The sequence below is a fragment of the Hakea prostrata genome, chromosome 6, assembly GCF_041222555.1.
Source record: "Hakea prostrata isolate BN-2017 chromosome 6, UWA_Hpros_2, whole genome shotgun sequence".
In the NCBI taxonomy this organism is placed as follows: Eukaryota; Viridiplantae; Streptophyta; class Magnoliopsida; order Proteales; family Proteaceae; genus Hakea; species Hakea prostrata.
The window spans coordinates 22,306,665-22,333,176 of record NC_142605.1 but is presented as its reverse complement, the minus strand read 5'-3'; the positions used below and the strand labels follow the sequence as shown (position 1 = coordinate 22,333,176).

Below are 26,512 nucleotides of genomic sequence, written 5' to 3'. Positions count from 1 at the left end.
ATTACATTAATACATTATACACTTGTTTTTAACCAACAGTTTGTCTACAGACTAGACCATTTAATCAAGCCATGTTAATGGTGATTTGTTGCTCAGCAAAGTTGCAATTGCCTGTAAGGGAAAACATTCAAGTTGCTCTTGAATAAATCCATCTACCTCTGTGACAGACTTTGGAACAAGTATGGAAAAACATATACGGGTCTGTTTGTTCTTTTCTTTTCCTTCTTTCTGCTGGGTTTTGGTGTTGGGGGGGGGGGTGAATACATGGTATTTACATAACTAAGTGCCATGTTTACTGAAGCCTCATAGTACATTGAGATCTCCACTATATTTTGAATCTATGTGCTAAACATTACCAGTTCAGAGAGTTTTTTGACTGCTGAACATTGGCTTTGTATGAACTTTCCATCTCCTCCTACATGATTCAAATTCAAATTCACAATGTAAGTGATAAATATTTGCTGTACAGTCAACTATGTTTACTTTTTCAAATGTAGAAAGATGGATTACAGATGACAACATGCAAAACCAACCTCTAAAAGCTCTTAACTATCTCAAAAGGACAATCTATGTTAATATGTAGAAGAGGTTGTACGGTTGTACCCAGTGCACTAGGCTTATACATCTAGGGTGGGTGAGATGCATGCAGCCTTACCCCTGTTTCCAGAGAGGCTGTTTCTAGGACTTGAACCAATAACCAAACATTAAGCAAGTAAGCACTTGTCTGACGCTCCAAGCGAGATTTCAGTAAGCACATGACCTTATTAACATAAGTACTAAAAACAGATAAAATGAAAGAGGATGAAAAGAACCTTGCAAGATTTTAGTAGAGGCTGCAAGAAAGACGATCTGAAAAACCTGATTGATTTGCCAAGTGAAGTTCTATCCAATTCTGGCATCAGGTATAAGAGAAAGAAAATTCATTATCATGCCTCATGACCTCATAAATGAATCAGGCAAAATCCACTTTGGCTATGAGAAATTCCGGGGGGGGGGGGGGGGAAGAAGCTAAAATATCTCTAGACACAAAGGTTTCCTAAAACATGATGCTATAGTATGTTAGTTTTCCATCGACATACCATTATCAGTTTCAACTTTTGAACCACTCATGTTGAATTCTTCCAGCAGCTGCAAATTAAATCATATTCGGAGTTATTAACAGACATTTAAATTTTCTTACCAAGAAAAAAAGACATTTAAATTTGTTCTCTATATTTTCGGAGAGACAAGGGTGAATCAATATTTCACTGTCAGTTGTTAAACTACTGATATAACGTTTATTGATTCCTCAGAGTAAGTTGAAAGTCGCATCAGAAAAGCAATTGGCTGTTTGAATCATAGAGACACTGAAAGTATATATGTGTGTATATATATCTCGAAACCATGGATAATCAGAATCAGCAAATTAGCGAACAGGGAAACTTGGTTGCAGTATATTTCCAGAAAGGAGTCAATTGTGATTCCAAAAATGTGAAAGATATTGAAATTTTTATCTGCTATACAAATATAGGAGAGATAAATATCACAACCAACATAAAAATATTGAATACTACTGTTGCATATATTTGAATCAAGGTTGGATATGGGTCATATATATATATATATATATATATATATATATATATATATATATATATATATATATATATATATATATATATATATATATATATATATATATATATATATATATATATATATATATATATATATATATATTTATGTATGCTACGAGAATGATAGGTCTCACTTTTGAATTAAGGCATGGAATGAAAACAGAATTGATATCTCAATGTTAAATGCATGTGGGATCATGACAAGCGTAAACATTTGGAAACTGCTGGAAGAATTTAAGCCATGGATCATCATGAAAAAAAAAAGAGCTTGAAGCTTAATATTACTACATTCTGATGTTATACCATAAACATAACAAAACGGAGTGTTGATCTGAATGCTTGGATCACCAAGGATATTGCCTATCAAGAAAAACAGATTGGCCTCCTTTCCAGATGATCTTGGGCCTGTTTGGTTAAATGAATGTGATAGGGCCATGGGATCGAGAATGCTCTGATACCAGTTGATAAGAACCTACTAATCCCTCTGAAAATCAATACGAAAATACAAGAAATTTACAAGGATAAGCTGATTTTAATGGTGCCAGCCACCCCCACACCTCACGGTGCCCCTCAGCCTACGGCTGCCCAAGAATGACTCATAACATTTGATACCCTCCACTCAATTTTCCCTCTATTTGTTACCCCTCAACTAACCGTAACACTTTCTCTCCTCCACATGGCATCATCCTAGGACCCTAACAGAATGTGAGGTTTATACCCGTTTGGTTGTGAAAATCCCTGGATTCATGAAATCTAGAGATTCATCTTTTTACACTAAAAACGTGAATCTGTAGATTTACGAGTATGGGGTGAAATCTACTATAAAAGCACTAAACATTTGCGCATTCACAAAAATCACGTCGACCAAACAGCTTTTCATAATGAAATTTCCACAAATTCAGGTTAACCAAACAATTAATTTTATGAATTATGACTCCATAGACTTGAAATTTCTAGATATTTGAAATCTCCATACTCATGTAACCAAACAGGCCCTTAAGCATTCAAATATAATAATGAGAAATGCAGGGCAGGTAATTAAACTAATAAGACATGAATTATTAATACCATAAGAATTATGTTACAATGTGACGACATCTAAGTTACAAACATAAAGATAACATTTTTTTTTTTGGGGGGGGTGTTATAGGAAACACCAGTGAATGCAGTGTTTTTCTATCGAATCCTAGTGGGAAAATGGAAGTTAATTTAACCATCAATTTCAGAGGATAAGCTGACAACCTAAATGTCCATAATTTGATAATAAATAAGTGTGAAAACCAGAAATAATTTATCCATGCTTACCATGGAAAGTGTTGGTACAGTTGTAGGATCAAATTCTTCACAGGAGCTAGGGTTAATTGGAACACAAACACGGCCTGGTAAACAAGCAAAAATCCAGGTAAGTTATTTTACATTTAGAAGCATCTTGCAACCAATCACTCAAAATCTGGAAGATGTTTGACACCAGCAGGCAGCAACTAGGACATGTCAAATTAAACATGTCATTTCAAAAGTAGGAAACATAGTGAATCAACATCTGAAGTCAGTAAAACCAGGACCATTGGACCATAAAGTCAGCAACCGAGAAGGGTGAATTGGATTCCAATCATGTTGCCAAGTTTTTCTTTCTTTTCCACCTATTCCCTCGAGGAATAATAGGGTTAATGAAAATAAAAAAGGCAAAACCACAATGAAGACACAATTTAAGTGGTTGAGTCGCCTTGACCCACATCCACTAACAAGTATACTTCTGCACTTGGATTTGCACTATTGGTATTAGACTTCCGTTAGTGCCAATGTTCATGGTCCTCAAACTTTCACTACTTGAGTGGTTAAGTTTTTCTACTCAGATCAAGGAAGATAGGTAGTCTAGGCATTAAGGTATCCAAAGGTCAGCCATTGAACATGAAGACTGAGAAATGCTCCTGCAACTAAATTGAACATGCAAGATCACACACATGCATCCACCTACAAGTTCAACCACCATCTCTGTCACCACCCCATACCTCACCATGTAAAAACATACACAGACATACACAAACTCTCATGTTTAAAACCTTAAATCAGGAAATCAAGGTAAGATCTTTGAAAGTTAATGCTCCTGTGCTGTCAGGCTAGTCAAAAGTGAGTTGACCAACTTCCTACAGGATTCAATTGGTCAAATGGGCCTCTTGCTTCTAGAAATAAATCTCTCTCCCTCTCCCTCTCCCTCTCCCCACACATACCCCCCCCCCCCAAAAAAAAAAATCCCCATGTGCTAAAAAAGAAATCTTCAAATGATGATACCCTCTCTTAGGAAATAAAATTAACACAACAGTTTCAATGCATGCCCCTTTATAACAGTTTTGAAGTACGTGTTGCCAAGGTGATGTTTCAACTATACCTTTTTCTGCACGACCAGAGCAGTCTCATATTAAACACATAATCCAAGAAACGGAGACAAGTGCACCAAAAAAAAAAGAAGAAAACAAAGAGACAAAACATTATACTTTTCCTTCTGTATTTTTAAGATGATACAGACCTTGGCCCAGTTATGATACTGACCTGTTTTTGGGTGCACACAGAATGGTGCCTTCAGCAAATGATTCATGTGTTTTGATACCTAGATGAATACAGACACAACCAGTGAGAAGGGAAAACCAGACCTAATTTAGTTTTTCAATTCCCCCTTTAGAATACTTCCACCCACACAAACCTCCATATCAATCCTGGGATAAGCATAAGTGAATATAATCTCTTCAATACATTTCCGAAGTCCCTGAAAAAACATAAATAGAAAGCACAAGAATCAATTTTCAGATAAGACACCAATAAATTGCTTTTTAAGTAACTTAGACAAAGCGTATTTTCATAGTAGTCAAGTTTCGCTTAAGGCCTTGGCATCCAGATGCCCAGACAACTGGTGTCGCGCTGGTTACCTGGGTCAAGATGACACAAACTGTTATAGATTTCAAGCATGTTGTGCTTGACAATACCAGAAAAGCACTAACCAGCACCTCTGCAGACTCAAAGAAATGGATGCAAGGAGAGAGGATAAAAAAGGTCTAGCCAATCAGGCTGTTATGTCTCCCTAGTTGATTTCCAGCAGATGCATACATAACACACAAATAATGTTCCATTATGATTGCCTCCTATATCAATAGGACATGGACAGATGTAATGTGTAATATCTCATATATCAATAGGATATGGACAGATGCATAGCTCAAGTTACCCAAAAAATAAATATATAAAAGTTTAGCCAAACACGGTGGCACCTTGTAATCGAATGGCTCCACCCAGCTCATTGTCTGGGCATTCAGCCTGGGTGCCAACCAAGCCCACGGACCCAATATAAATAGAGAACCCTGCTAGAGAAGGGAGCTTTGGAAATCCCTTTTCCTATTTCTGCAACCGGTGGGGGGTGAGGGGGAACACACAAAGTCCAGTTTTCGGGCCTTGGGAAAGCTATCTCCAGCTTTCTCGAAGTTTTATTTATTTTCATGACAGAAAGCCCCATTGTTGTCAAGGATGAAAAAGCCCTGTTGGAGTCTTGGTAGCAGGAAACCCTTTTCTCTAAGACCCATAAGCCCTATTGGAGTATAGACAGAAAGAAGCCTTGCAGGTATCTAGAAAACCCAGTTCATGTTTTAGTCCATTTAACGCCAATGTATTACCCGAAGCATGGGCAATATGCACTTTCATCTCTGCTGAAATCCAAATAGCAGAAAGGCACATTCGCAGCTGTTACTTTGCTTAAGATCTAAATTACAAAATCACATTTTACTCTGGGATAGCCTCTACCCTGCCTTAAATCAGGGTCGTGGAACACCTAATCATACCCATTGTTCTTCCAGACAAGAGAGTCAGGTAGTTTGCCAAGTACTCTTGAGCTGAGTATGCCCACTTTCGCACATTTTTTGCATTTTCTCGGTGAATTTCACCGTGAAGTACTCATGTTCAATTTGTTTCTATATTTTGGCAGAATGCAGATCATTTAAGAATATATTTGCTCCTTCCAGTCTTTCTTTGGGATGAATAAAGAAAGCCTTACCAAAGGGAAAGAAAAAAAAAAAAAATTTGGGGGGGGGGGGGGGGGAAGTAGAAGGAGAACAACAAGAAGGGCCACAGCTCTACCAAAGCCAGGAAGCAAGAAGAAAAAAAACAAGCCAAGAAAGCAACAAGAAAAACAAAGGCCAAGGCCATGACAACTGAAGGAAAAAGACTATCAATTTTCTTCTTATCCTATCACTTCACCTTAAACTCCGAAGCGGAGGGGGTCTCTCGAGTCAAAAGAGTCCCCAAAGCCATTTGAAATCACTGGAATGGGACCAATAACGGAACTAGGGGGCAAAGGTAAAGGGGGAGGGGGAAGCAAGAGGGAGGGAGGGGTCCCAATCAAAGGAGGGTGGGCCGAGATAGAAGGGGAAGGAAACATGGAGAGAGGTTGGGGAAAGGAATTGGTTGGGACCAAGGGGAGGTGATAAGTAAAGGTGGTCAGGAAGAATAGAGGGCCATGAGAGGAGTGGGCTAGGACGAGGGAGAAGAGTGAGGGGAGGGAGAGGGGGAGTGCGGATTGGCCTGGGCAAGGGAGGATGAATTGGGCTAGGCCTAATCGAAGGGGGAGAGAGGGGGAAAAGAGGGGGAAGCAAGCGGAGCAGGGGGGAAAGGGGGTTCAACTAGGTTGGGCTCAGCTCAGACACAGGAATAGAGCAAGTGAGGGGATTGGGTAGGGAATCAAGAGGAGAGGGGGGAGTGGGCCACAGCTTACTCTTGTCAGAAGGAGCCAGAATCAAGACAAAGAGGGGAAAAGAGGGAGGAGAAGAGGGGTTTGCAGTGATAGCAGAGGGGGTATCACCAAATGGGAGATGGCAGAACACAAGGGAGGCAAAGGCGAAGCAAGGGATGAGGAGGCATCAGGTTTGGAAGTGGCAGTGTGAGCAGCAGCGACTGCACTAGCGGCAGGGATCACAGAGGCAACAAAGAGGGCAACAGAAGAAGGGGGATTTCAGCAGCGAAGGCAAGATCAGTGGGATTTGAAGCAGAGGGGTCAGTGTCAATTGCCCTCCTGAACAACTAAGGAGTTGTCAGTAAGGGCTACCAATGGGGATTCAAGCCAACACTGGAGGTGAAAGGTAAATTGCAGGGGCGGGGGCAGCAAAGCTTGTAGCCAAGGAGAGGAGCTGGGCTCACAAGAACCTTACAAGAGATGGGGAGGAACAACAGCTGGCGGAGATGGAGAGGAGGGGGCAGCAGCATCGAAAAGCTTGAAATTATCCATGGAATGCCCAACAATTTTACAAGCACCAGAATATGGCGGGATCCAATTGAGCTTCATAGATGGATCGAAGGAGAGTCCTTCACAATCTTCCACTAGGGGGAGTGCGGATTGGCCTGGGTAGGGGAGGATGAATTGGGCCAGGCCCAATCGAAGGGGGAGAGAGGGGGAAAAGAGGGGGAAGCAAGCGGAGCAGGGGGGAAAGGGGGTTCAACTAGGTTGGGCTCAGCTCAGACACAGGAATAGAGCAGGTGAGGGGATTGGGTAGGGAATCAAAAGGAGAGGGGGGAGTGGGCCACAGCTTACTAATGTCAGAAGGAGCCAGAATCAAGACAAAGAGGGGAAAAGAGGGAGGAGAAGAGGGGTTTGCAGTGATAGCAGAGGGGGTATCACCAAATGGGAGATGGCAAAACACAAGGGAGGCAAAGGCAAAGCAAAGGATGAGGAGGCATCAAGTTTGGAAGTGGCAATGTGAGCAGCAGCGACTGCACTAGCGGCAGGGATCACAAGAGGCAACAAAGAGGGCATCAAAACAAGTGGGATTTCAGCAGCGAAGGCAAGATCAGTGGGATTTGAAGCAGAGGGGTCAGTGTCAGTTGCCCTCCTGAACAACTAAGGAGTTGTCAGTAAGGGCTAACAATGGGGATTCAAGCCAACACTGGAGGTGAAAGGTATTTTGCGGGGGGGGGCAGCAAAGCTTGTAGCCAAGGAGAGGAGTTGGGCTCACAGGAACCTTACAAGAGATGGTGAGGAACAACAGCTGGCGGAGATGGAGAGAAGGGGGCAGCAGCATCGAAAAGCTTGAAATTATCCATGGAATGCCCAACAATTTTGCAAGCAACAGAATATGGCGGGATCCAATTGAGCTTCATAGACGGATCGAAGGAGCGTCCTTCACAATTTTCAACTATTATCGAGAAGGGAGGAAGGCGACCAGCAAAGATTTCAATGCTGATGTGCGCAAATGAGAGGCAGTCCCCTTTTTTTTGAATCAGATCCTAAAGGTCATCCAAAAAGTTGAGCCAATACAGGTGAAGCTATCAGCGTTCCAGAATTCCAGAGGAAGCCTGAGAGCAAGATCCATATGGGAAGGGAGTTGTAGTCGACTCTGTGGGGTTGGAAGGAGTGCTCCCACTAGTGCACAAAAATGGAGGTGTTGCCCACAAGCTAGGGGGTACTCTCAAGCACCATGTCTTTATGAACGATGGTGGGGAACTTGAAGATAAAAATGTCATCATCACTACAGAAGATATCCAAGTTGCTGGAAAGTCTCCACTTTTTAGAGAGAGAAGCCTTTACAACAGGGATAGGTGGATTGGATCCAAGGAATTGACCAACTAAGGCATAGTTCCATTTTGAGATCCAAGGTTCAACAGCAGAGGTTAGGCAAACAACATAGGCCAAGGGACCATTGGAAGGAGGGGAGATGATGCAGAGGCTGTGACAGAAAGGAGTCTTCAGGGGTTAAAAATAGAGAGGACCAAAGGCAGGGAGTAGGGGAGAGGTGCTGAAGGGGGGCCATCTACAGAGGGGTAGGAAGGCAAAGGAGCCCTAAGAGGGTCATCCAGAGCTTGCTCCATGCCTTAATTCCTCCAAATAACCAAAAGCTCTTTTCAGTTTATTTCATTATTTAAATGCATATTTTTTTATTATAGTAAAATGTATGGGAAAACATTTGAAACCAAGAATCTATTAAAAAGACTGGTCCGACAAGCTGAGGTGGATGTTTTGCACCTTCCTGTTCTCATTACCTAATACCTTCCTCAAAATCTTTTTGTAAACCATATGGAATCATAGAGCTCTTTCACCCCTGTTGGATAGAGCAATATCCATTAGATCCTAGACCATACTAGCAAGTGGCATAGTTTACCCAAAAGAAAAAATTTCTAGTAAGTGGCATATGCAATTATTCTTTTGTTTATTACATGACACCCACCCCTCTTCCCCCCCCCCCCCAAAAAAAAAAAAAAAAAAAACCACCCAAAAAGGAAATAGTGGCCAGGAGCCTACACCCATGGTGGGAGATCTCGCGAGGTATCTCGCTATTTTGAGATAGCGAGACGAGAGGAGAGGCTAGATCTGCGAGATGGGAGATCTAGCCTCTCTCGTTGCAACCATAAAAACTTGCCAGAAACTTATTTTTTGCCTAAATTTGTTGGGGATTCAACTTCTAAACATCTTTAAGACATCTACAACATCAAATTATCATCATTCAAGCTTATTTCAACTAGATTTCAACAAAGGTAAGATTTTCCCCAAAATTTGAATCTTTTTCAAATAGAATGTTCTACAATGGGTTTGTAAGTCTAATGTAAATATATGTTGATCCACAAGCTTTGATCTACACTTTCATGGAAACCAATTTAATGTGACATTTAAACCGATATGTGACATACTACAATGATGAGTTGACTTGGGAGTCATATGTGGCCACCGTTCAGAATCAGTTGATGCAGAATGCTAAGTGATACTCTTGCTATCTTGTAGTCTTGTAATCTTATTACTCACATACTCTTGTGATTATGAATTTATGGATTATGATTTATGACTTACTAGAAGTCTAAAACTTCTTATGGTTGTAAAATTTTGAAGACATTTAAGTTCTTTGATAGTTTGATGTGTAATGTATTTGATACTTTATAGTTGATAACATGAATTACTTAATATCTCTACATTACATGTTGTCTAACCTTGCATTTCACAGCACTTTGATTTTACACATAGGGTTGACTTAGAAGACATACTTAGGGTTATTTTCTCACAAACCTAAGGCCACCAATGGGTTCAAAAGGCCTTAAATAGGCTAAAAACCAAATTTCAGCCCAACCGGGGCATTAAAACCCACTGAGATGGGCCCCCGAGATTACGCCAAAATTTTGGTAGATCTCGGCCGAGATCTCGCCATCTTGGTCGAGATCTTGCCATCTCGGTCGAGATCTTGCTATTTTGGAGTGGGAGATCTCGCTCCCATGCCTACACCATCAATAGATTAAGTGGCAAGCTTCCTAGGGGCAACCTGCCGAGAAGGTGGATAAGAACCCCCCCTCTCCCAAATGTCTAGGTGTAGCACCTACAATACCATGGTCATGGCATCTTGGCAATCCAAAGCACTCATGAGGGGCAATAAAAGTCAATACTCCACTCTCTTCTTCTCTCTTCTCAGCTGCTAATCTTTCATCAGTTGAATCATTCCATACCTTATTTCTAACTATATTACCCTGATATAGCCCCATACTAGATAGTGGTTTGGAGCTGATCATAGCTTCTGAATGAAAGTGAAAAAAAAACTAGCCTAATAACAGCCTGCAATACCCTATTTTGAAGCTGTTCATTGACTAAGTGGCTGCTCTGTCTGTTGGTCTGGTCATCAGAAAAAACTGTAAACTGGGGCATTCTTTTTCTCACAACCCAATCCATATTTGGAGGCTGTTTGACCTCAGTTTTGTTGCCTAAGTATTTTGCCCAAATTTTCTGCTTTCTTCTTCATATCAGTTACTACTGTTGCTTATGACCGATTCCAAAACCATCACTGATCATGTAACCATGCAGATTACTACCAGTGGACTCACTGGTATCTCCACTTACCAGCTAAGGGCTGAGGCTTTGAAGGTATACATTAATGCTAAAGAGAAGTTGCAATATCTCCAGTCTGAAACCTCCTACAGATTCCAGAGACATTGCTGGTATTCCAGCAAAATGAGGAATAAATGTGCGAGGATGATACTTTTGCCTGTTTGGTTATGAAACATCATGAAACCTGCTATAGATGATAGTTTCTAATATCCTGATATCAGAATATTCAGAGCCAAACATCACAGAGGATCTGGATCAGGAAACAATACCATAGGTGTCCAAACAATAAAGCATTGATTGATGGCAGTCAAATTACAGTATCTATACCATCAACCACCACATAAAATGGCGAAGGTGTCTTTAATGGGGAGTAATTTTTATTTTGCACCTTCTGTTTTCCAGACTGTAGAAGATGTTTTAGTTGCTCCCACCAATAAACATTGATGTCTTCATTTGATGTCGATGACCGACGGCTCTCGTGCCACTTGTCCCAAAGCTTAGAAGCAATTGCTGCAATACGGCCAACTATGTTATCATGTCGATAATTTGCAGAAAATAACAAAGACTTAGCAGAATAAGCAAAAGGAAGTACTTCATTTGAATTTTGAAGGGGGAAAAAATTTAAATTATACATTGCTCCGGAATCATATGTAGAATCTTTTCAAATCTCTCCTCAGTTGCGAACAGCTGTTGCCCACAGAGTAATTTCTCCTCAAAGAACATTTTCAAGACTTCTGTATATGATCTTCTGCAGAGCAAAAATATGCTTGATGAATATAAGGATAAGGCTAGGTATGGTAAACCCAAAACTGAAAAAAACTCACACAAGGAAAGGATGAAGAGGGCCTTGAAAAGAAACTTTCTTCTGACTATTTTCATTACCCTACAAAACAGAATACCTCAAACAATTACCAATAAGAACAAATCTAGAAATGAGAGGGCACATATCTAATGATAGATGCAACGCTACAATATGAGATAAGCATACTACCCTGTAGACACAGAAATAATCTGCAATTGCAGCCCTCTGATCATTAGTTAACCTGAAAAATGATGGAAATATGGCTCAACCTCCCAATTTTCAATACAAATCTGCTCATCAGCAGAAGGAGAAAAATATAGTAAGCTAGAAAACTACATGAAGTTTCCATTACCTTCTTGCTCTCCCATCACAAACCCAACAATGAACACCACGGCGGCCACTATATACCCAGAGAACGTGTTTGAAACCAAAATCATCTACATTATAATTGTTGATAGAAAAACAAAAATTATAGATGTAAGCAGATTTAATGCAAACCACAGAGATTGGTTATGCCCAGTAATATAGAACAGAAAGTACTAAAGCCTGGCATAATGTAACTTTGATATTGGCATCTACTCAAGTCAAAAGCTTTAAAAGCAGACGTACCAAACAACAATGAGAAATTGTCACAGTTTGTTTTATTATGCTGAATTATTTTCCAGAGTCAGTAACTTAAGAAACTAGATTTGATTTTCCCTTTAAAATGAGATTCCCAGTAACGGGGCAGACAAAGACGTGTTTGATTAAATTGCTATTTTTAATGCAATAACCAGCATTGAACACAACTAACTGCAAGATGTTACAGTTACATAAAGGATTGAGACCAGAGGTCAGCAACTTGCCTCTATCGTAGTGAATAAAGAATGTAGATTCAGCATTTTTCCTACAGTCATACATCCCCAAAGAGCTAATAGGATAATTATTTGCATATTCTTCAATGGCTAGGAAATCATTGAACATCACCATCTTCTTAGGAATTGATTTATGTAGTTGAAGTGGCTTCTTTTGGATACCCCTTTTTTTATTATTATTTTTACTTAATACAACCCATTCATATGCCTCCCTGCTTTCTTCGGTGAAATACCAAATAAAAAACAGCAAACATTACAAAATTAACAATGACAAATTATTCTGAGTGATCATAATATCTATTGGTGTCGGTATGTTGTCTCTGTTGATCCTGAAACAATATAGATGGCTTGGAGGGAGAGATTTCATATAAGGATTTTTGGAGCCAGGAAGGCACTTCTAAGAGGATGGAATGCTTGAACTGGAACCATGAAGATGCTCCAAATCATGCATTCCCCCACCGTTTTCTTTTCTGGTGAGGTGAAAGAGGGGATTCTCAGTTTCTCTGTTAAATATTTCAAGAAGCCAGAGAAGGTCACCTGTCAATGGGCAGTTGGAGCGAAAGTTTGGCTATGACGCTCTAGCCGCCCTACGACCAAACAGGGTGCTCAAAATTCTGGCCCTGAGCTACCATCCCGTAGATACTTTTGGTAAATGTAGGGATAAACTATGGGTTATGGGTTGTTCCATTGTCTTGTCTTTAGGATCAGGTTCAGGGTTGAGTGTTTAACCTGGCCCAGCCCTACAGAGTCAAGGTTAGGATCAAGCTAGGGTATTAAGGTCAGGGCAGAGCTTTACAAAAATCCGAGCATATTGCAGCCCTAATGGGTACACATGTCTTTTACTCCAACCAAAGAAAGCTTCACCATGGAGCTTCAGCCCAAACCAAGCAAAGCTACATGGCACTTAGATACCAGATCTCTAGGCTGGGTAGGTCCAGAACCAGAATAGAGAATGGGAGTGAGCTCTATGAATGACAAAGAGGTGCAAAATGAGCCTAAAACTTAGATCTTAATTCAACATATGGTTCTAAAACTAAGTGAAATTCAGTCTCGACCAGGTGAAGACAAATTCTCGTATGAGACCTCAATTCTGCATGGTTTTGGAAAACTCCACTGGAATTTAGGAAAGATCTTGAAAATTTTGGATTTTTCAACTTTCTTGAGGAGACATTTGATGTAACCTAGATTTTAGGGTTTTGAGAAGCTTAATTATTTCCCTAAAATAATGGTCACCCCAAGATCATCTTCTTGTGAACCAACAAACAAAGAATAATGTACTCAACCCGTCAACCGTCCTTGATAGGATAGTGATGGGAGGAAGCAACAATATTAGTATCGGGTGGGTTTGAGATAAGTTAGGATTTTAACAATATTTTTCAAAATGGGATGGGAGTGCGGAGGGTTAGGGTTTTGGGATTGAACTAGGGAAAATTAGGGCTCACCAATATCCTATATGGGTTGGCTTAATGTTTAATGGTCAACTAGATCAAAAGATATGAAAATCCAACTCATGGAGATATCAGATATGGGATAAATTTTTTGAGATGGAAAACTGGGGTCTACAGGAGTCAAAATGGGTTGATACTTGGAGGGACCATAAACAATATATGGGGATATGAGTGATGTAAACCCAGTTTTAGGGTTAGGATTGTAGTAGAATTTCCATAAAACTAAGGGATGCCCATGGATTTTACAGCAAAGAGAACTAATTTATAGGCTGTATAGGGGGAGTTTTAGCACCTGAAACCTTGCTGAATCACAAATTCCAGACGTAATTTTTTTGACAAGAAAGGGCTGAAACCTAGGGTTTAAGGGTTTCAGATGGGGGGGAGGGGTAAGGAATTATTACTGCTGTTTTGTAATTTCAGAACTCTTCCCTGGAGTAGAGTGTGTAGGAGAGGAGCTAAGTTGGATCAGGGCTTAGTTTTTAGAAGTAGAAGAATTGCAGAATTTTATGTTGAAGAAATTAAGTGCAGGAAATTTCAGACTTATGGAAATAGGATTTTTTAGGTAAACAACTATAGGACTAATTCCTAGGGGTAGTTGTGATGCCAGTCGGAGGAAAAGGGAGGTCTAGGGCATGGGGAATAGGGGTTGGTAGAGAGATGAGGTTTGCTGCTATCGCAGGGAAGGAAAAGGGGTGGGGAGACTTGCAGTTGCTAGGGGAGAGGTCAGGGAGTGGCTGGGGGGTGTTGCAGGGAATAGGGGAAGGGAAATAGATTGATGTTGGGGGTATGGGGGTGTTTTCTAGGCTGTGCGGGAGAGACTAGGAGAGGGGAAGGTGGCAGGTGAGGTACGAGGCAAGGGAAGTGTCTGGAATTTGTGTTTACTTACTTGGAGCTGCTATGACTGACTGATGGCTGCTGTTGAAGATGTTTAGCTGCTGAAAGTATAGACAAATGCTGATCCTTGAACAAAATTCTTACTCAACCATGGCCCTCAACTAGGAAATCATGATCCTCAACTTGACAATTTTTATTTAAATAATCAGACTTCAGGAATTACAAAGAACAATAGGCTTATTTATAGCCTTACTAAAAGACTAACACTAAGTGGGATTCCTTAACAATCTAGGATCCCACCAGATAATAAAAGACATGCTGAAAATGAAACTTTAAATTATCTCAAATTCTAATAAGCACATGCCTGAATTTTATTTTACTTAAAACTCTAATGGCACATGTGCTAGAATTTAAAATAACCAAGGACTAAAAACAAACTCTAATAAAAGAGAAGTCCTAAAACATAAGAAGCCTCCTAAAAGATAGGAACCCTCTTTGTACAAGAGTCTTATCTAATCCACAACTTAACCAATTCAAACAAGTCAAATTAAGAAGTAAAACCCAAATTGAACTCGAGGAATAATTCTGGAAATAATTCCAGCAATAAAAGAGGGCTGAAATGCCCTAAATACCCCTACTAGAGGGTTCAGCTACCTCAAGGGCGCTTTTTGGAGCCATCTAGTGAGCCCCACTTAGAGTTTCCAGTAGGGGGGTCACTGTGTTCACATCAATGATCCCCCAAGTTTGGTGGGATTTGGATGATTAGATTGAAAGATATTAAGGTTCTTGTTTTTAAGGTCTTGGGAAGTACAAAAATTCAAGAAATTAATTATTTCTTGAAATAACTTAGCAAACTATGAACAAATCCATAAATAGACCTACAAAACAACATGGGGCTAAAAGATCATACATGCATACAACAAATTCTGGTTAAGTTCATGAATGTCAGCCCCTTCCCACTTCTAATGATTTACATGCAACTTCTCACTACTAGATGAAAAAAACAAATGTGTAAGCAATCTACACAGTTGGATGTCAATGCTATTAAAACTCTTCTACTAAAAGAAAGAAGGCTACAACTATGAAAAATGATCAATTTTCCAGCAAAATGGTCAAAATGGGGTCAAATTGGGATCTAAGGTCAGTAGGTTGGGGGGATGAGGCTTCTAAAGTTTGGGACAAATCTAACAGTGAGATTGGTGTAGATCTGACCTTGAAATTTGAGTCTCAAGAAAAGTCCAAAATTCAAGAAAATAAAAAAGAAGGGTACGATAGATGGCTAAAGACTGCTATGGATGGGGTTGGGGATGATGTTCACTAACTTGGAGAAGGTTAAAGACTGCTATCATGGTTGAGTTGCTGCTGGAATTGAATAACACTTGCTGAAATTGAAGATGATCTCACACAACTGTCATGGCCTCCCCAAGAAGCCACGACTTGACTTGTCTTCAAACTCATATTTAATTTCATTCAATTCAACTTAAAGATTACATGACTGGAAGGCTTTATTTATAGCGTGAACTAAAGAAATAGAAAATGACTCTAAGTTGGAAAACCAACTAGATTTCTAATTGGCTCTCATCCAAAACTAACTCAACTACTACTCAACTACCCTTAACTAAGGCTCCGGTACAAACAAGAAAACTTAATAACTAACTCTAGAGGACTTCAATCCAAATCTATGAGATATGGAGTCCTAAAAAAAAGGAAATTAAAGTAACTCAAATCCAAGGATCCCAACTTAACTGGGAATCTCACCTAGACAAGGACTCTTAAATAACTTGCAAAATAAGAATCAAAAAGATAAAATAAAAATATGCCTAAGCTCCATACAACATCCTAGACTCGAAGGGACCTAATTGTCACCAAGGTGCAACAGTTCGGCTGCGAATTTCGCCCATCTCAGTGGTGGGCGAACCAAAATCCACCACCCAAACCGAGATTTCAATATATCACCGGAAAATTCATTCGGCAAAATACAGATGAATATTGCTGGTTTTCCATTAAAAATTGCAGGCTTGTGTTCTACTTCTGTGATTACTCATCTTTGTGTTTGAACTTATGGCCGTGCAGAGCTTGAGTCCACCTATATTATGCCGCAGCCTATGTAAAGGTAGACGATGGTTGTGGAGCACTAGACAATGACGAAATGCAAGCGGTGACCTAAGTCACCGAACTTCTCTGTGAGGAAGACGAAGTTTTTTTTTTTGGGTAGAACCGTATAAGACAAGAGGATGAAGAAGAAATTTTAACTTTTTTGACATTGCATTTGAACCACACACGTGGTTCCATGAAATTATAAAAAAAAAATGAAAGGCATTAAATGTAAACATGACTAACGTTTTGCAGAATTGCAAGATATTTGTTAATTTATTAATTTTTTAAAACTACTCTTGACGTTATGTAGTTAATTTATTAATTTTTTAAAACTGCTATTGACGTTATGTATGTTTCAGGCAAGGAACAAAATCTTGCCGGAAGTCACCGGTTTGCTACCTGGCGAACCTGGCAAACCGGCGAAATCTCGCCGAGATTCCGCCGATGTTTACCTGGGCTGAAAGCCTAAAACATACATAACATGAAGAGCAGTTTTAAAAAATTAATAAATTAATGGAATATTTACCTGGACTGAGCCTATAACATACATAATGCTAAGAACAGTTTTAAAAAATTAATAAATTAACAAATATCTATGCAATTCTGCAAAACGTCAGTCATATTTACATTTAATGCTTTTTATTTTATTTTTTATAATTTCATGGAACCACGTGTGTGGTTCAAATGCAATGTCAAAAAAGTTAATTTCTTCTTCATCCCCTTGTCTTCTACGGTTCTAACCAAAAAAAAAACTCCGTCTTCCTCAAAGAGAAGTTTAGTGACTTAGGTCACCGCTTGCATTTCGTCATTGTCTGGTGCACCACAACCATCGTCTACCTTTACATAGGCTGCAGCATAATACAGGTGAATTCAAGCTCTGCACGGCTGTAAGTTCAAACACAAAGATGAGTAATCACAGAATTAGAACACAGGCCTACAATTTTTAATGGAAAACCATCAATATTCACCTGTATTTCCGCGAATCGCCGGAAAATCGTCGATATTCCGGCAATATATTGAAATTTCGGTTTCGGTGGTGGATTTCAGTTTGCCCACCACCGAGATGGGCGAAATTCGCCGAACTATTGCACCTTGGTTTCATGCTCAGCCCAGGTAAATATTACATTAAATTTTTAATTTTTTAAAACTACTTTTCACGTTATGTATATTTCAGGCTTTCAGCCCAGGTAAACATCGGCAACTCGCCGGTTCGCCTGGTTCGCAGCGAACCGGCGACTTCCACCGAGATTTTGTTCCTTGACTGTCACAATTTTGAGCAAAATTATCAAAATACCCCTGGATCGAATTAGGGGTATTTTTTTTTTTGGAGGGGGGGTGGGGCTGGCCTACTTACATCAACATTATTATTTTTTCTTTGCAAACACTATGATGTAGTATTAATATGTCATGTAAACAAAAGACAACGCACATAAGTTCAATCAGACCATGAGTAAACTTGATCTCTTGATCCAGCATGTCAAGTTAAATCAATAAACAGTCAAAGATTCACATTATTGTATTATCGGGACATGGGAGACTGATGCGCAATGGCATATGCATTATTCACTATACTTGTATGTCTATTTAATATGCACTATTCACTGTACTTCGTAATTCTTACTTCAATCCTGAACCATTTCTCAAGTAATTATTCAACATTATATATTCACTCATTGTTGCATACTTTATTAGTTCATTTTCCCAATTGGTGATAAAGGATATTTTTTGGGCAGAAAACCTCACTCTATTTTTGGAAGATTGGTAGAAGTAGTATACTAGTATCTCATGGATTCTACATACACAACTTCTTCAGAGAATGAAATCACAATTTAAAGACTCGAAAATACCAGAGAAGAGGGAATAGCGATCACTACCATTACGGTGTATTTTCTAAGGCTCGTCAGTGATGGAAATTAGCCAAGAACAGCAATTGCAATGGGAGGGATGGATTCAATTGATTGATCCATCAAACTCAACGAAGTATCTTTGAGGAGGTAAACACGTTCGTATGTAATTTTAATTGCTGGGAAGGCTGAGGCTTCTTGATATCGGGATTTGACTTATAGAAGTGCCACCCTCAATGAGGTGGAGGTTGAAGCAGGCTAAGAAAAAATTTGGCTGTAAGCAGCATATTGAAACCCATAGAGCTATTAGCCTTCACACACTATGAGGTGAACCATTTTTATTGTTTATTTTGTCTTAATTTATTTCTGGAAGATAAATCACTGTCTTGCAAAGTGAGTTTGTGATCTTGGTAGACCCAGCCACATAATAGTGGTGTGAGGTGACATTGCGAATGGCAAGAATTGGGAAACTGATTCAACAACCCCCTCCCCCCAACCCCCCAACCAAAAAAAAGTTTGATCCAGTATCAACAGAAGCTAACCTTATTGCAGAACAGGATTATGCCACTTTTGTGGATGGATGCAAACGAAATCTAAGTGAACCTTGAGACTTGCAAACTAAGTACACAACTCGCTCATAGTGATTCCCCCAATAGAAACCTCATTCCAGCAGACGCAATGGTCAGCAAATCATACAGTGGATGACCAAGCAAAATAGCCTCATGGCCAGTACTATATTTTGCAGAAAAGGTACCATTGCGAAAAGTCGTTTTTGTTTCTTTTAGTTTACTGTGTTGTTCAGTTTGTAACAGGGAATGTTGTTTCTGTTCTTCATGTGTTACTATATTTCTTATTTTAATCAATTTTTAGCTATAGAAGGGGGGAAATAGTTGCTTAAAAGCAATAAACAATCTCTAGTTGTCATGGCACCAACTCAATTGCCATCGACCATGATCTGCCCATGTGAGCACTAAAACTCCAAGTATATTTGCCATGTTTCAGGAATGTTTCAATATAGAAGATACAACTCCTTCACCTTCTAGTTACGGATACCTTGGACATCAATGACCACATTATCACTTAGGCACCTCCCTTTTTTTTTGGTAACCACTTAGGCACCTCCCTGATAACTATAAGAATGATGACTCGACCCAAAAGAAATGATGATGATGATGATAAAAATAAAAATGAAAATGAAAAATAATAAAGTACAGAACGATAAATACCTCTAAGGGCTCTATCAATTACTTTAATGGCAATCGTCATCAATGGCCAGCAATCAAGGCAAATATCAGCTCCTGAGCAGCAATATCGAACATCATCATAATCTGTCATATCCTGTTTAAGAGTATGCTTAGAAGCTAGTACATAGTTTATTCAGTTTCCATGCAGGGGCTAGGAAACAACTGTTCAACAAGGCTGGAAATTAATTTCTTACAATATCAAAAATCAGCTCCCTCTCCACTGGAGTGAAAACATTATCTCCAGATTGTGCATAGGCATGCCTTTTACTAGGCTGTAACACATAAGATAAAATATTTGTAAAAAATCAATAGCTAGCAGAATTTCGTAGGCAATAATAATAATTTACGTAGAAGCATAATGGAGAACTCAGTAGACTACAGATGCCTACACATGAAATTCCAGGACTCTGCTGAGTTTGTGAATAACAAAGCTATCTCTCGTTCACCCAGTGACATGCCATGCTTTATAGAAGGGGATAGAAAGACTAGCATTATGTTTCATACATTGAAGAAGAAATACTTCCTATATAGAACAAATATCCAACATAAAATCAAGACAATAGTTTATGAGAAGCACCAAAAACAGAACATGATGACCTGAAGCATTTAAGTGTTCCTTATGCAGTCAGGCTTATAATGTTCCTCTATAGATTTTATGTTCTTTAGTTCTCCTAGACTTTTTGTCAGCAAGACCGAGACTTCATTTATTGAAGAAAAAAACAACTGAAGCCATAAGCATTGAGATATTTGCTTGAAAAATTAAAAGCATGCAAATCATACATCAACACTGTAGACAGGCCCAATATCAATTTTGACTGGGCACTTGTCTTTGATGGAATTCTCCAATTCCGCCACACTGTTGAATGACTGAAACCGTAAATATATATCATTTTCCAAAGTGAAGGAAAATTCTCGTCTGCCAAAGAATGATTTGTCACAAGCTGGATGCTTCCCATCTACAAGCAACATTGGGACAAGGGGGAAAAGAAAAGAGAAAAAAATCAGAGAAATTAATGGCATGAACAGATTCATGCAGGAAACTTCAACAAGCAAACCGGAAAAAAAAAATCAAGGGAACTTAAATTACCATTTCCATAGGACAACCATCTAAAAATATCAATGTGCGGGAACAGCTTTCCTGACAAAATTGTTACAGTCAATGGGGTTAGTAAGTAGCAGATAGATATACCACTTCATAAGAGAAATTCAGACATTATTATAAAAAGTGACAAATGGCAAGCAGAAGATGACAAACTAATTGTACATCTAGCAAACTATGGGTGATAATCTACAAGCCACTGCATTAACCAAAAAATATATATATATATATATATATATATATATATATATATATATGAAGTTAAAGATACAGGTAGAACCCCTAATGCCAATAATGATACAAGATACCTAACTGAAAAATTCATAAACAACTCATCCATCCTCCAGTCGTTGGGTCACCCAATGCACATCAGGTACCCACCTACTTAATAGACAACTTTAGATGTGGACTATTGAACACTGCCAACATTGAATAAAGTTAAGGAAGAATCTACAACCCTTTCAAATTTAACTTCACAATTTGATATGACCATCCAACAGATGGTGATTTATCAGATCTATGGAGTGAATAATTAGCCCAATCAATGGCATGTAATACATAGGGATACCATGGATCACCTGATGACCTAATAAATAGCACAGAAATGAAAAATCAGGGCAACTTGCTTTACCGGAAAGGGAAGAAGCAAACAGGCAGCATGAAATCTTCCATAGTGGGTCCATTTAGAAGATCCATCACATGCTTAATTATCATTTTAATAAGAGAGAGAGAGAGAGAGAGAGAGAGAGAGAGAGAGAGAAGAGAGATACAAAGCAACCAAAGAGAGGCATGACCATCCAGGAAAAGCTGATTGATTTATTGAAACATTTACCACACCTCATCTACAATTGATATGAATGGGCAGCAATCAATGGGAATCAATGGACATCAAATAAATAAAAACACCAAAGATGGATATAAAAAACAATCAGAAGTATTCCGATAGGGAAAAGTCAATTAATTTAATAAAACATATACAGCAACCCTGGTGCAATACATAAGAAATTTTTGGCTGTTCCAACAAACAACAAAAAACATCAAATCAGGAACTAGAACCCAAAGGAAAGAAATTACCATAGTATATTTTAAGATAATTGGCGTTAAATCCTTCGGGAACAGCATTCCGTTGTCTCTGTTCAGGTTCACATCCATCAATTAACATGTCATCTCTCCCACTGTCAGCTTCTTCTTTCATCATATTGTCAAACTTAACCTAACCAAATTAACAATTAATTGTTCATTCTTGTTGATAATAGAGTATGTTCAGATTTAACAAGGAAAAACTATAATCACAAATTAAGTCAGAAATTTTGCATTATGGACAGAAGTTAGTCATCTAACTGACATCCTCCCTCAAAGTCATGACTAGATCCCACTCAACCTATGTCTTGACCTTATCCACGAGAAAATGATAAATCATAACACTAACTGAAAAAATAAACCAATTGAAATTACAAAGACAGAATCCAAAAAGCTCTAAATTTATTCAAAACCCTCAATTAGGATGATTAAGATTAACTTTTTTACAATAAAGAAATTAAAAATTCAGAAGCTCTCTTTGGTATGACTTTTTTTCTCTTATATCCTATATCTGCTCAAGATTTTCTAAGAATAATCTACAGACCAAAACGTTGGAAAATATTTGTTAACAAATAAAACAAATAGATTCTATAACGATAACAGGTAGAGTTAGGTACACAATAAGCAGCCATAGAATTTTAGCCCATGCAAGTTGCATTATTTACTGAATTATTTGAAGCCTAGGGATTTATGAGAGATAGGAAGAGCAGGGATTTCAATCACATTAAATTTATTAAAAGCAATGATGATAGAATGAGGAAGTTAAAGAGAGATGGAAGGCATATTTCTGCAGTCTACTTAATGAAGATTTTGAGAGTAACAAGACCTTCAAAGGTCATACTGCTGATCCTCTTACACATCGGTAGACGTACATTCAAAAATAGGGTGTATGATATAAAATAAGCTTTAAGACCGAGGTTTAAAGTGTTGCATATCAGTAATGTATCAGTTGGGTGATTTTAAGAGACGTTTTGCTTCGTATCATATCGCATATATGCATCGAGAGGTGCAGAATTGAATGGGAATGATCAAATACATAAGGTAATAGTCTAATTCAAGCAAAAAACAACAGACATAGCTACTAAATAATCACTTTATCATGCAACTATTACTTAAACATGTGTACTTCATAACCACCAAGAAGACATAGCTAATATAAGTCTCTGGTGGTTCAATCATTGCTCATACAAGGTGTACAAAGTGTTCCCATTTAACCAAAATAGGATTTGAGATCTATATTTACAATGTCATGTACTCTGGCTATAAAAGAAGTATTTGTTGACACGTTTCACAACTACCAAAAGAGTACTATATAACACCAGGATACAATGAATAACAACTACATAACTAATTAATGGAAGTACTACAAGACATAGACCCAAAAGTACAAGGGAAAAATTCACCAAGCCTAAAATAGACAAAGTTTCTTCAATGGTGGAGTTTGACATGGTCTCCAATGAGTTCCCATTTTCATTATCTGAAATTCCTCGTCTCTTTTCAAGTGATTGTTTCAAATACCAATACATAATGCTTGCTGTCAAAGTTAGGATCATATTCTGGTTCACCTAGAGGAGAAAACCCAACGCATCAAGTTTCAATAGATAATTGTTCAACCAAAAAGGTTATAACAAAACAAATATAGATTAACTAAATGTTTAAAACATAATGGGTTAATTCAGCTACCCCAAAATATACCCCCTCCACCCACTTCTACACTTTCCAAAACAAATCAAACACCCCTACCACTGTCCACCACTGCCTCGACTGCCATTGTTCTAATGCTCTTTTCCAAACTCTGAAGGAAAAGATCAAGATAACTTTGAAAGAAGAGGGGGAAATATATGAAATACTGCATTCCATAGGCATTTTCAACCAATTAACACCAGCAGAAACACAATATCTTATTAACCTGACAAACCCATAATTTGAAAAGAAAAAAATCATAAGAAAAGGAAATAAGAAAATGTGACATTGATACACGCATTTCAATGTCACTGTGGAACCCAACACTTCAGCATTGTCTGCAACAATGGGACCTTTCCATTGGCAATGGTGACCTATCAAGATAGATTTCATGGGAAGCACCCTGTGACGTGTCTTCAGTTCCACCCAACTGTTTGTTGGCATAAAATTCCACAATCTGATTCCTGATGGCTTCAATCTTTTTAGCAAAATCCTTCTTATTGAATAATCTGTTGAATTTGGAATTCAACAGATCAAACTCAAATGCACTTTTCCTTGCAACCACAAAGTATATAATCAATAATGTCCTCTGCTTCATAGGTTAAATCCCTAATCTTCATAACCAATTCTTATACTGCAGCAACATCTTCTTGGCCATATACACTCTCTGCATCTCTGAGGAAAAAACCCATAAGTTTTAGCTGTTCTTCAAGGGCCTTAACCTGTTCCACTTCGAGAAACAAATCTGCTTCTTCCACAATCACTCGGCACAGACTATCTAAGACATTCAAAGCAATAGCAGCTGCCATTTCAGATTACCCACTTCTGCAAATTGATGTTAGAGAGTTCAATAATTTCAGAAACCCTCTCTCTGTATAGCTAATTGAAAGCCCATGTGATGTTTAAGGTTCGAGAATTCCTCAAAAACTATTAAAAAAAGGGTTTTGACATTAAGATTAATATTTTGCATTTGGGATGTCATGCCTAGATGATCTCTTCAGTTAATAAACTAAAAGGGATCCGAAGACAGAGCAGATTAAAACAGAGCTGGAGTTACTTCCACACTATCCAAAAAAGAGATATGCATTGATCACAGGGGCAGTAAAAAGAATCGAGCACACAGTATACTGAAAGACTGATATTAAAACACCCGCTGCAGAACAGGTTAAAAAGAATATTTTGAATTCTTACTTGGGTACTACTCCTCAACTTTAAAACAAACAAGGCCAACAAAACCCATAGAGAAGTACAATAAGAAGGGGAAAACCAAACGACGGATTACCGTTTGAGTAAGTTAGGTTAGTTGACATACCTGAAGTAGTATCTACCCTTTAGTTCCGTCACACGCTGTCTCTCACCAAACCTTGTCGTTACCTTCTTCTCCGTGTCACTGTGTATATGAAGTTTGAATCTGTGAATACTTCTGGGAATGCTTCGTAGTCTTTCGAGATGATGTAATATTTCGCAGAAGAGCTTCAAGAAAAAGAAGGAAAAAAAAAACTACATCTTTCTACGAGCTTGATTTTTGAAGTTCAACAGCTTCAAGCTTCTGTAGCGTACCTGAAGAAATGAGTGTGAGCGTAGCAAAGCAGATCTGGGCTTGACCTTAAGAATCTGGAGCCACAGATGGAGATGGGTTTAAAATCGAATACAGTGGAAGAGGATGCGAAACCAGAAAACCCTTTCGAAACCGTTCTCAAAGATAACTGCTAGGGCTCTAAGCTTTACTTAGAAAATAATAGGAATTACTTCCCGCGCTCCTCTTCCTTCCCGCGCTTTCCTTTTTTCCTTTTCTTTTTTTAATCTAAAAAAATGAATTGAATAATTATTATTATAAAGTTTTAAAACTAATATGAGCGTTATGAAGCAATTTCACCTTCAATCTTCACATGGTAATTCAAAAATACTTAGTGTTATGGATATTTTATAATAAACCTACTTAGGTCGACCAAATAAGAACTCCGCTGATCAAACCTTTGTTGGACCACGAATAAAACAAAGGAAAGCAAGGTGTAGAATTTGAATCACATCTAACATCTTTAAAGATAGGGATAAGGATTCCGATCAAGTCGGTTTTTTTGTATTACTCTTAGAATCCAGATCGGACTCCACAACTACAATCCAAGTAATACTCTCTTGGCAGATAAGATTCCTCTCTCAGGAAGTTAGCAACAATTATAGAGTTCTATTCGAACTTCATTACTGGATAGTTAAGGTAACCTCTCCTAAGATCTATAAATACCCACATATTCATCATTATGAGGTATGCATTATTGAGTTATTCAATTAACTGAGATATTGAAGTTAATCCTTATGCTCACTCTGAACTAACTTGTTCGTCGAAGACAAAACTCGACCACACCGGTCGAGCATGTTTTTGCAGATTTGAGTGATCGTTAAGGACCGAATTCTGTAAAAACACTTAGTTTTAAATTTTTTTAAAACTAGAATTCAGTTCTGTCTTAGCACAATTCAACTACATCCTGAGGATTCTTACCAAAAATATAAAAACTACATCCTGAGGATTAACTTCTAACTTCATAACTATTTAATATACAATAGACTTTACCCCTACCTCCAAAAAGTTTCAAACTCTATACCACTATAACACAGTAACATGAATTCATAGTAACTGATTTTTTGGTTTTTCACCATACAAGGGATATCATATAGCATTAGGAAGATTTACAACAAAAAAGCATGGCATCGAAAACATGGCATGTATCTTTTGGGATCCAATGATTTATGGGGTTAAAAAAAAATAGAGTGATAGAGAGAATTCAAGTTATACCCCCAGCTGAATGATCAAAAGTAGAAATACCTTAAAAATATACCAAGTTGACAAAGTAAAGTGTCTCTTAATTTGCACAATGGTACACCTTCATATCTTATTAGCAAATTCTATTAAGTCATAAGTAGATAATTACATAATTCTTTTATTGCATTTAATCTTTTGTGACTTCACAATGTTGCTCCCAGAAAAATATAATTCTAAATTTTAAACTGTTTGGTAACTCTCCAAGAGTTTCTGTTTCAAGAAACAATAGAAACAGTTTTGAGTGTTTCTGAAAGCAAAAA

At 38.3% G+C, this 26,512-nt stretch overlaps 1 protein-coding gene across 3 annotated transcripts; it reads right to left on the bottom strand.

Moving 5' to 3' along the window:
• On the bottom strand, positions 1-25,150 carry POLA3 (DNA primase POLA3). Of its 3 annotated transcripts, none has more exons than XM_089158566.1 (18): positions 24,995-25,150; positions 24,747-24,907; positions 21,746-21,884; positions 20,660-20,710; positions 20,353-20,528; positions 19,767-19,844; positions 19,555-19,666; positions 11,604-11,688; positions 11,441-11,492; positions 11,274-11,332; positions 11,082-11,197; positions 10,838-10,959; positions 4,315-4,377; positions 4,164-4,221; positions 2,922-2,995; positions 1,080-1,128; positions 813-892; positions 1-415 (listed from the first exon to the last, which is right to left on the bottom strand). In XM_089158566.1, the coding sequence occupies exons 3-18, from the start codon at positions 21,867-21,869 to the stop codon at positions 353-355; spliced, it is 1,362 nt and encodes a 453-aa protein (XP_089014692.1). In that variant the 5' UTR covers positions 21,870-21,884; positions 24,747-24,907; positions 24,995-25,150; the 3' UTR covers positions 1-352. The 3 variants fall into 3 exon arrangements, with proteins under 3 accessions (XP_089014692.1, XP_089014691.1, XP_089014690.1); XM_089158565.1 differs by having other exon boundaries at positions 24,747-24,824; XM_089158564.1 differs by having other exon boundaries at positions 24,747-25,150.
• Positions 25,151-26,512: the final 1,362 nt, after the last annotated feature.

Coding starts and splice junctions, on each gene's coding strand:
- POLA3 (XM_089158564.1), bottom strand. CDS start 21,869: ATGATGAAAGAAGAAGCTGACAGTGGGAGAGATGACATGTTAATTGAT. Junction 4,378..10,837: donor TACAGTCTGGAAAACAGAAG/GTGCAAAATAAA, acceptor ATGTTTTTTCAG/GGACTTCGGAAATGTATTGA. Junction 893..1,079: donor AAAAGTTGAAACTGATAATG/GTATGTCGATGG, acceptor ACCTGATGCCAG/AATTGGATAGAACTTCACTT.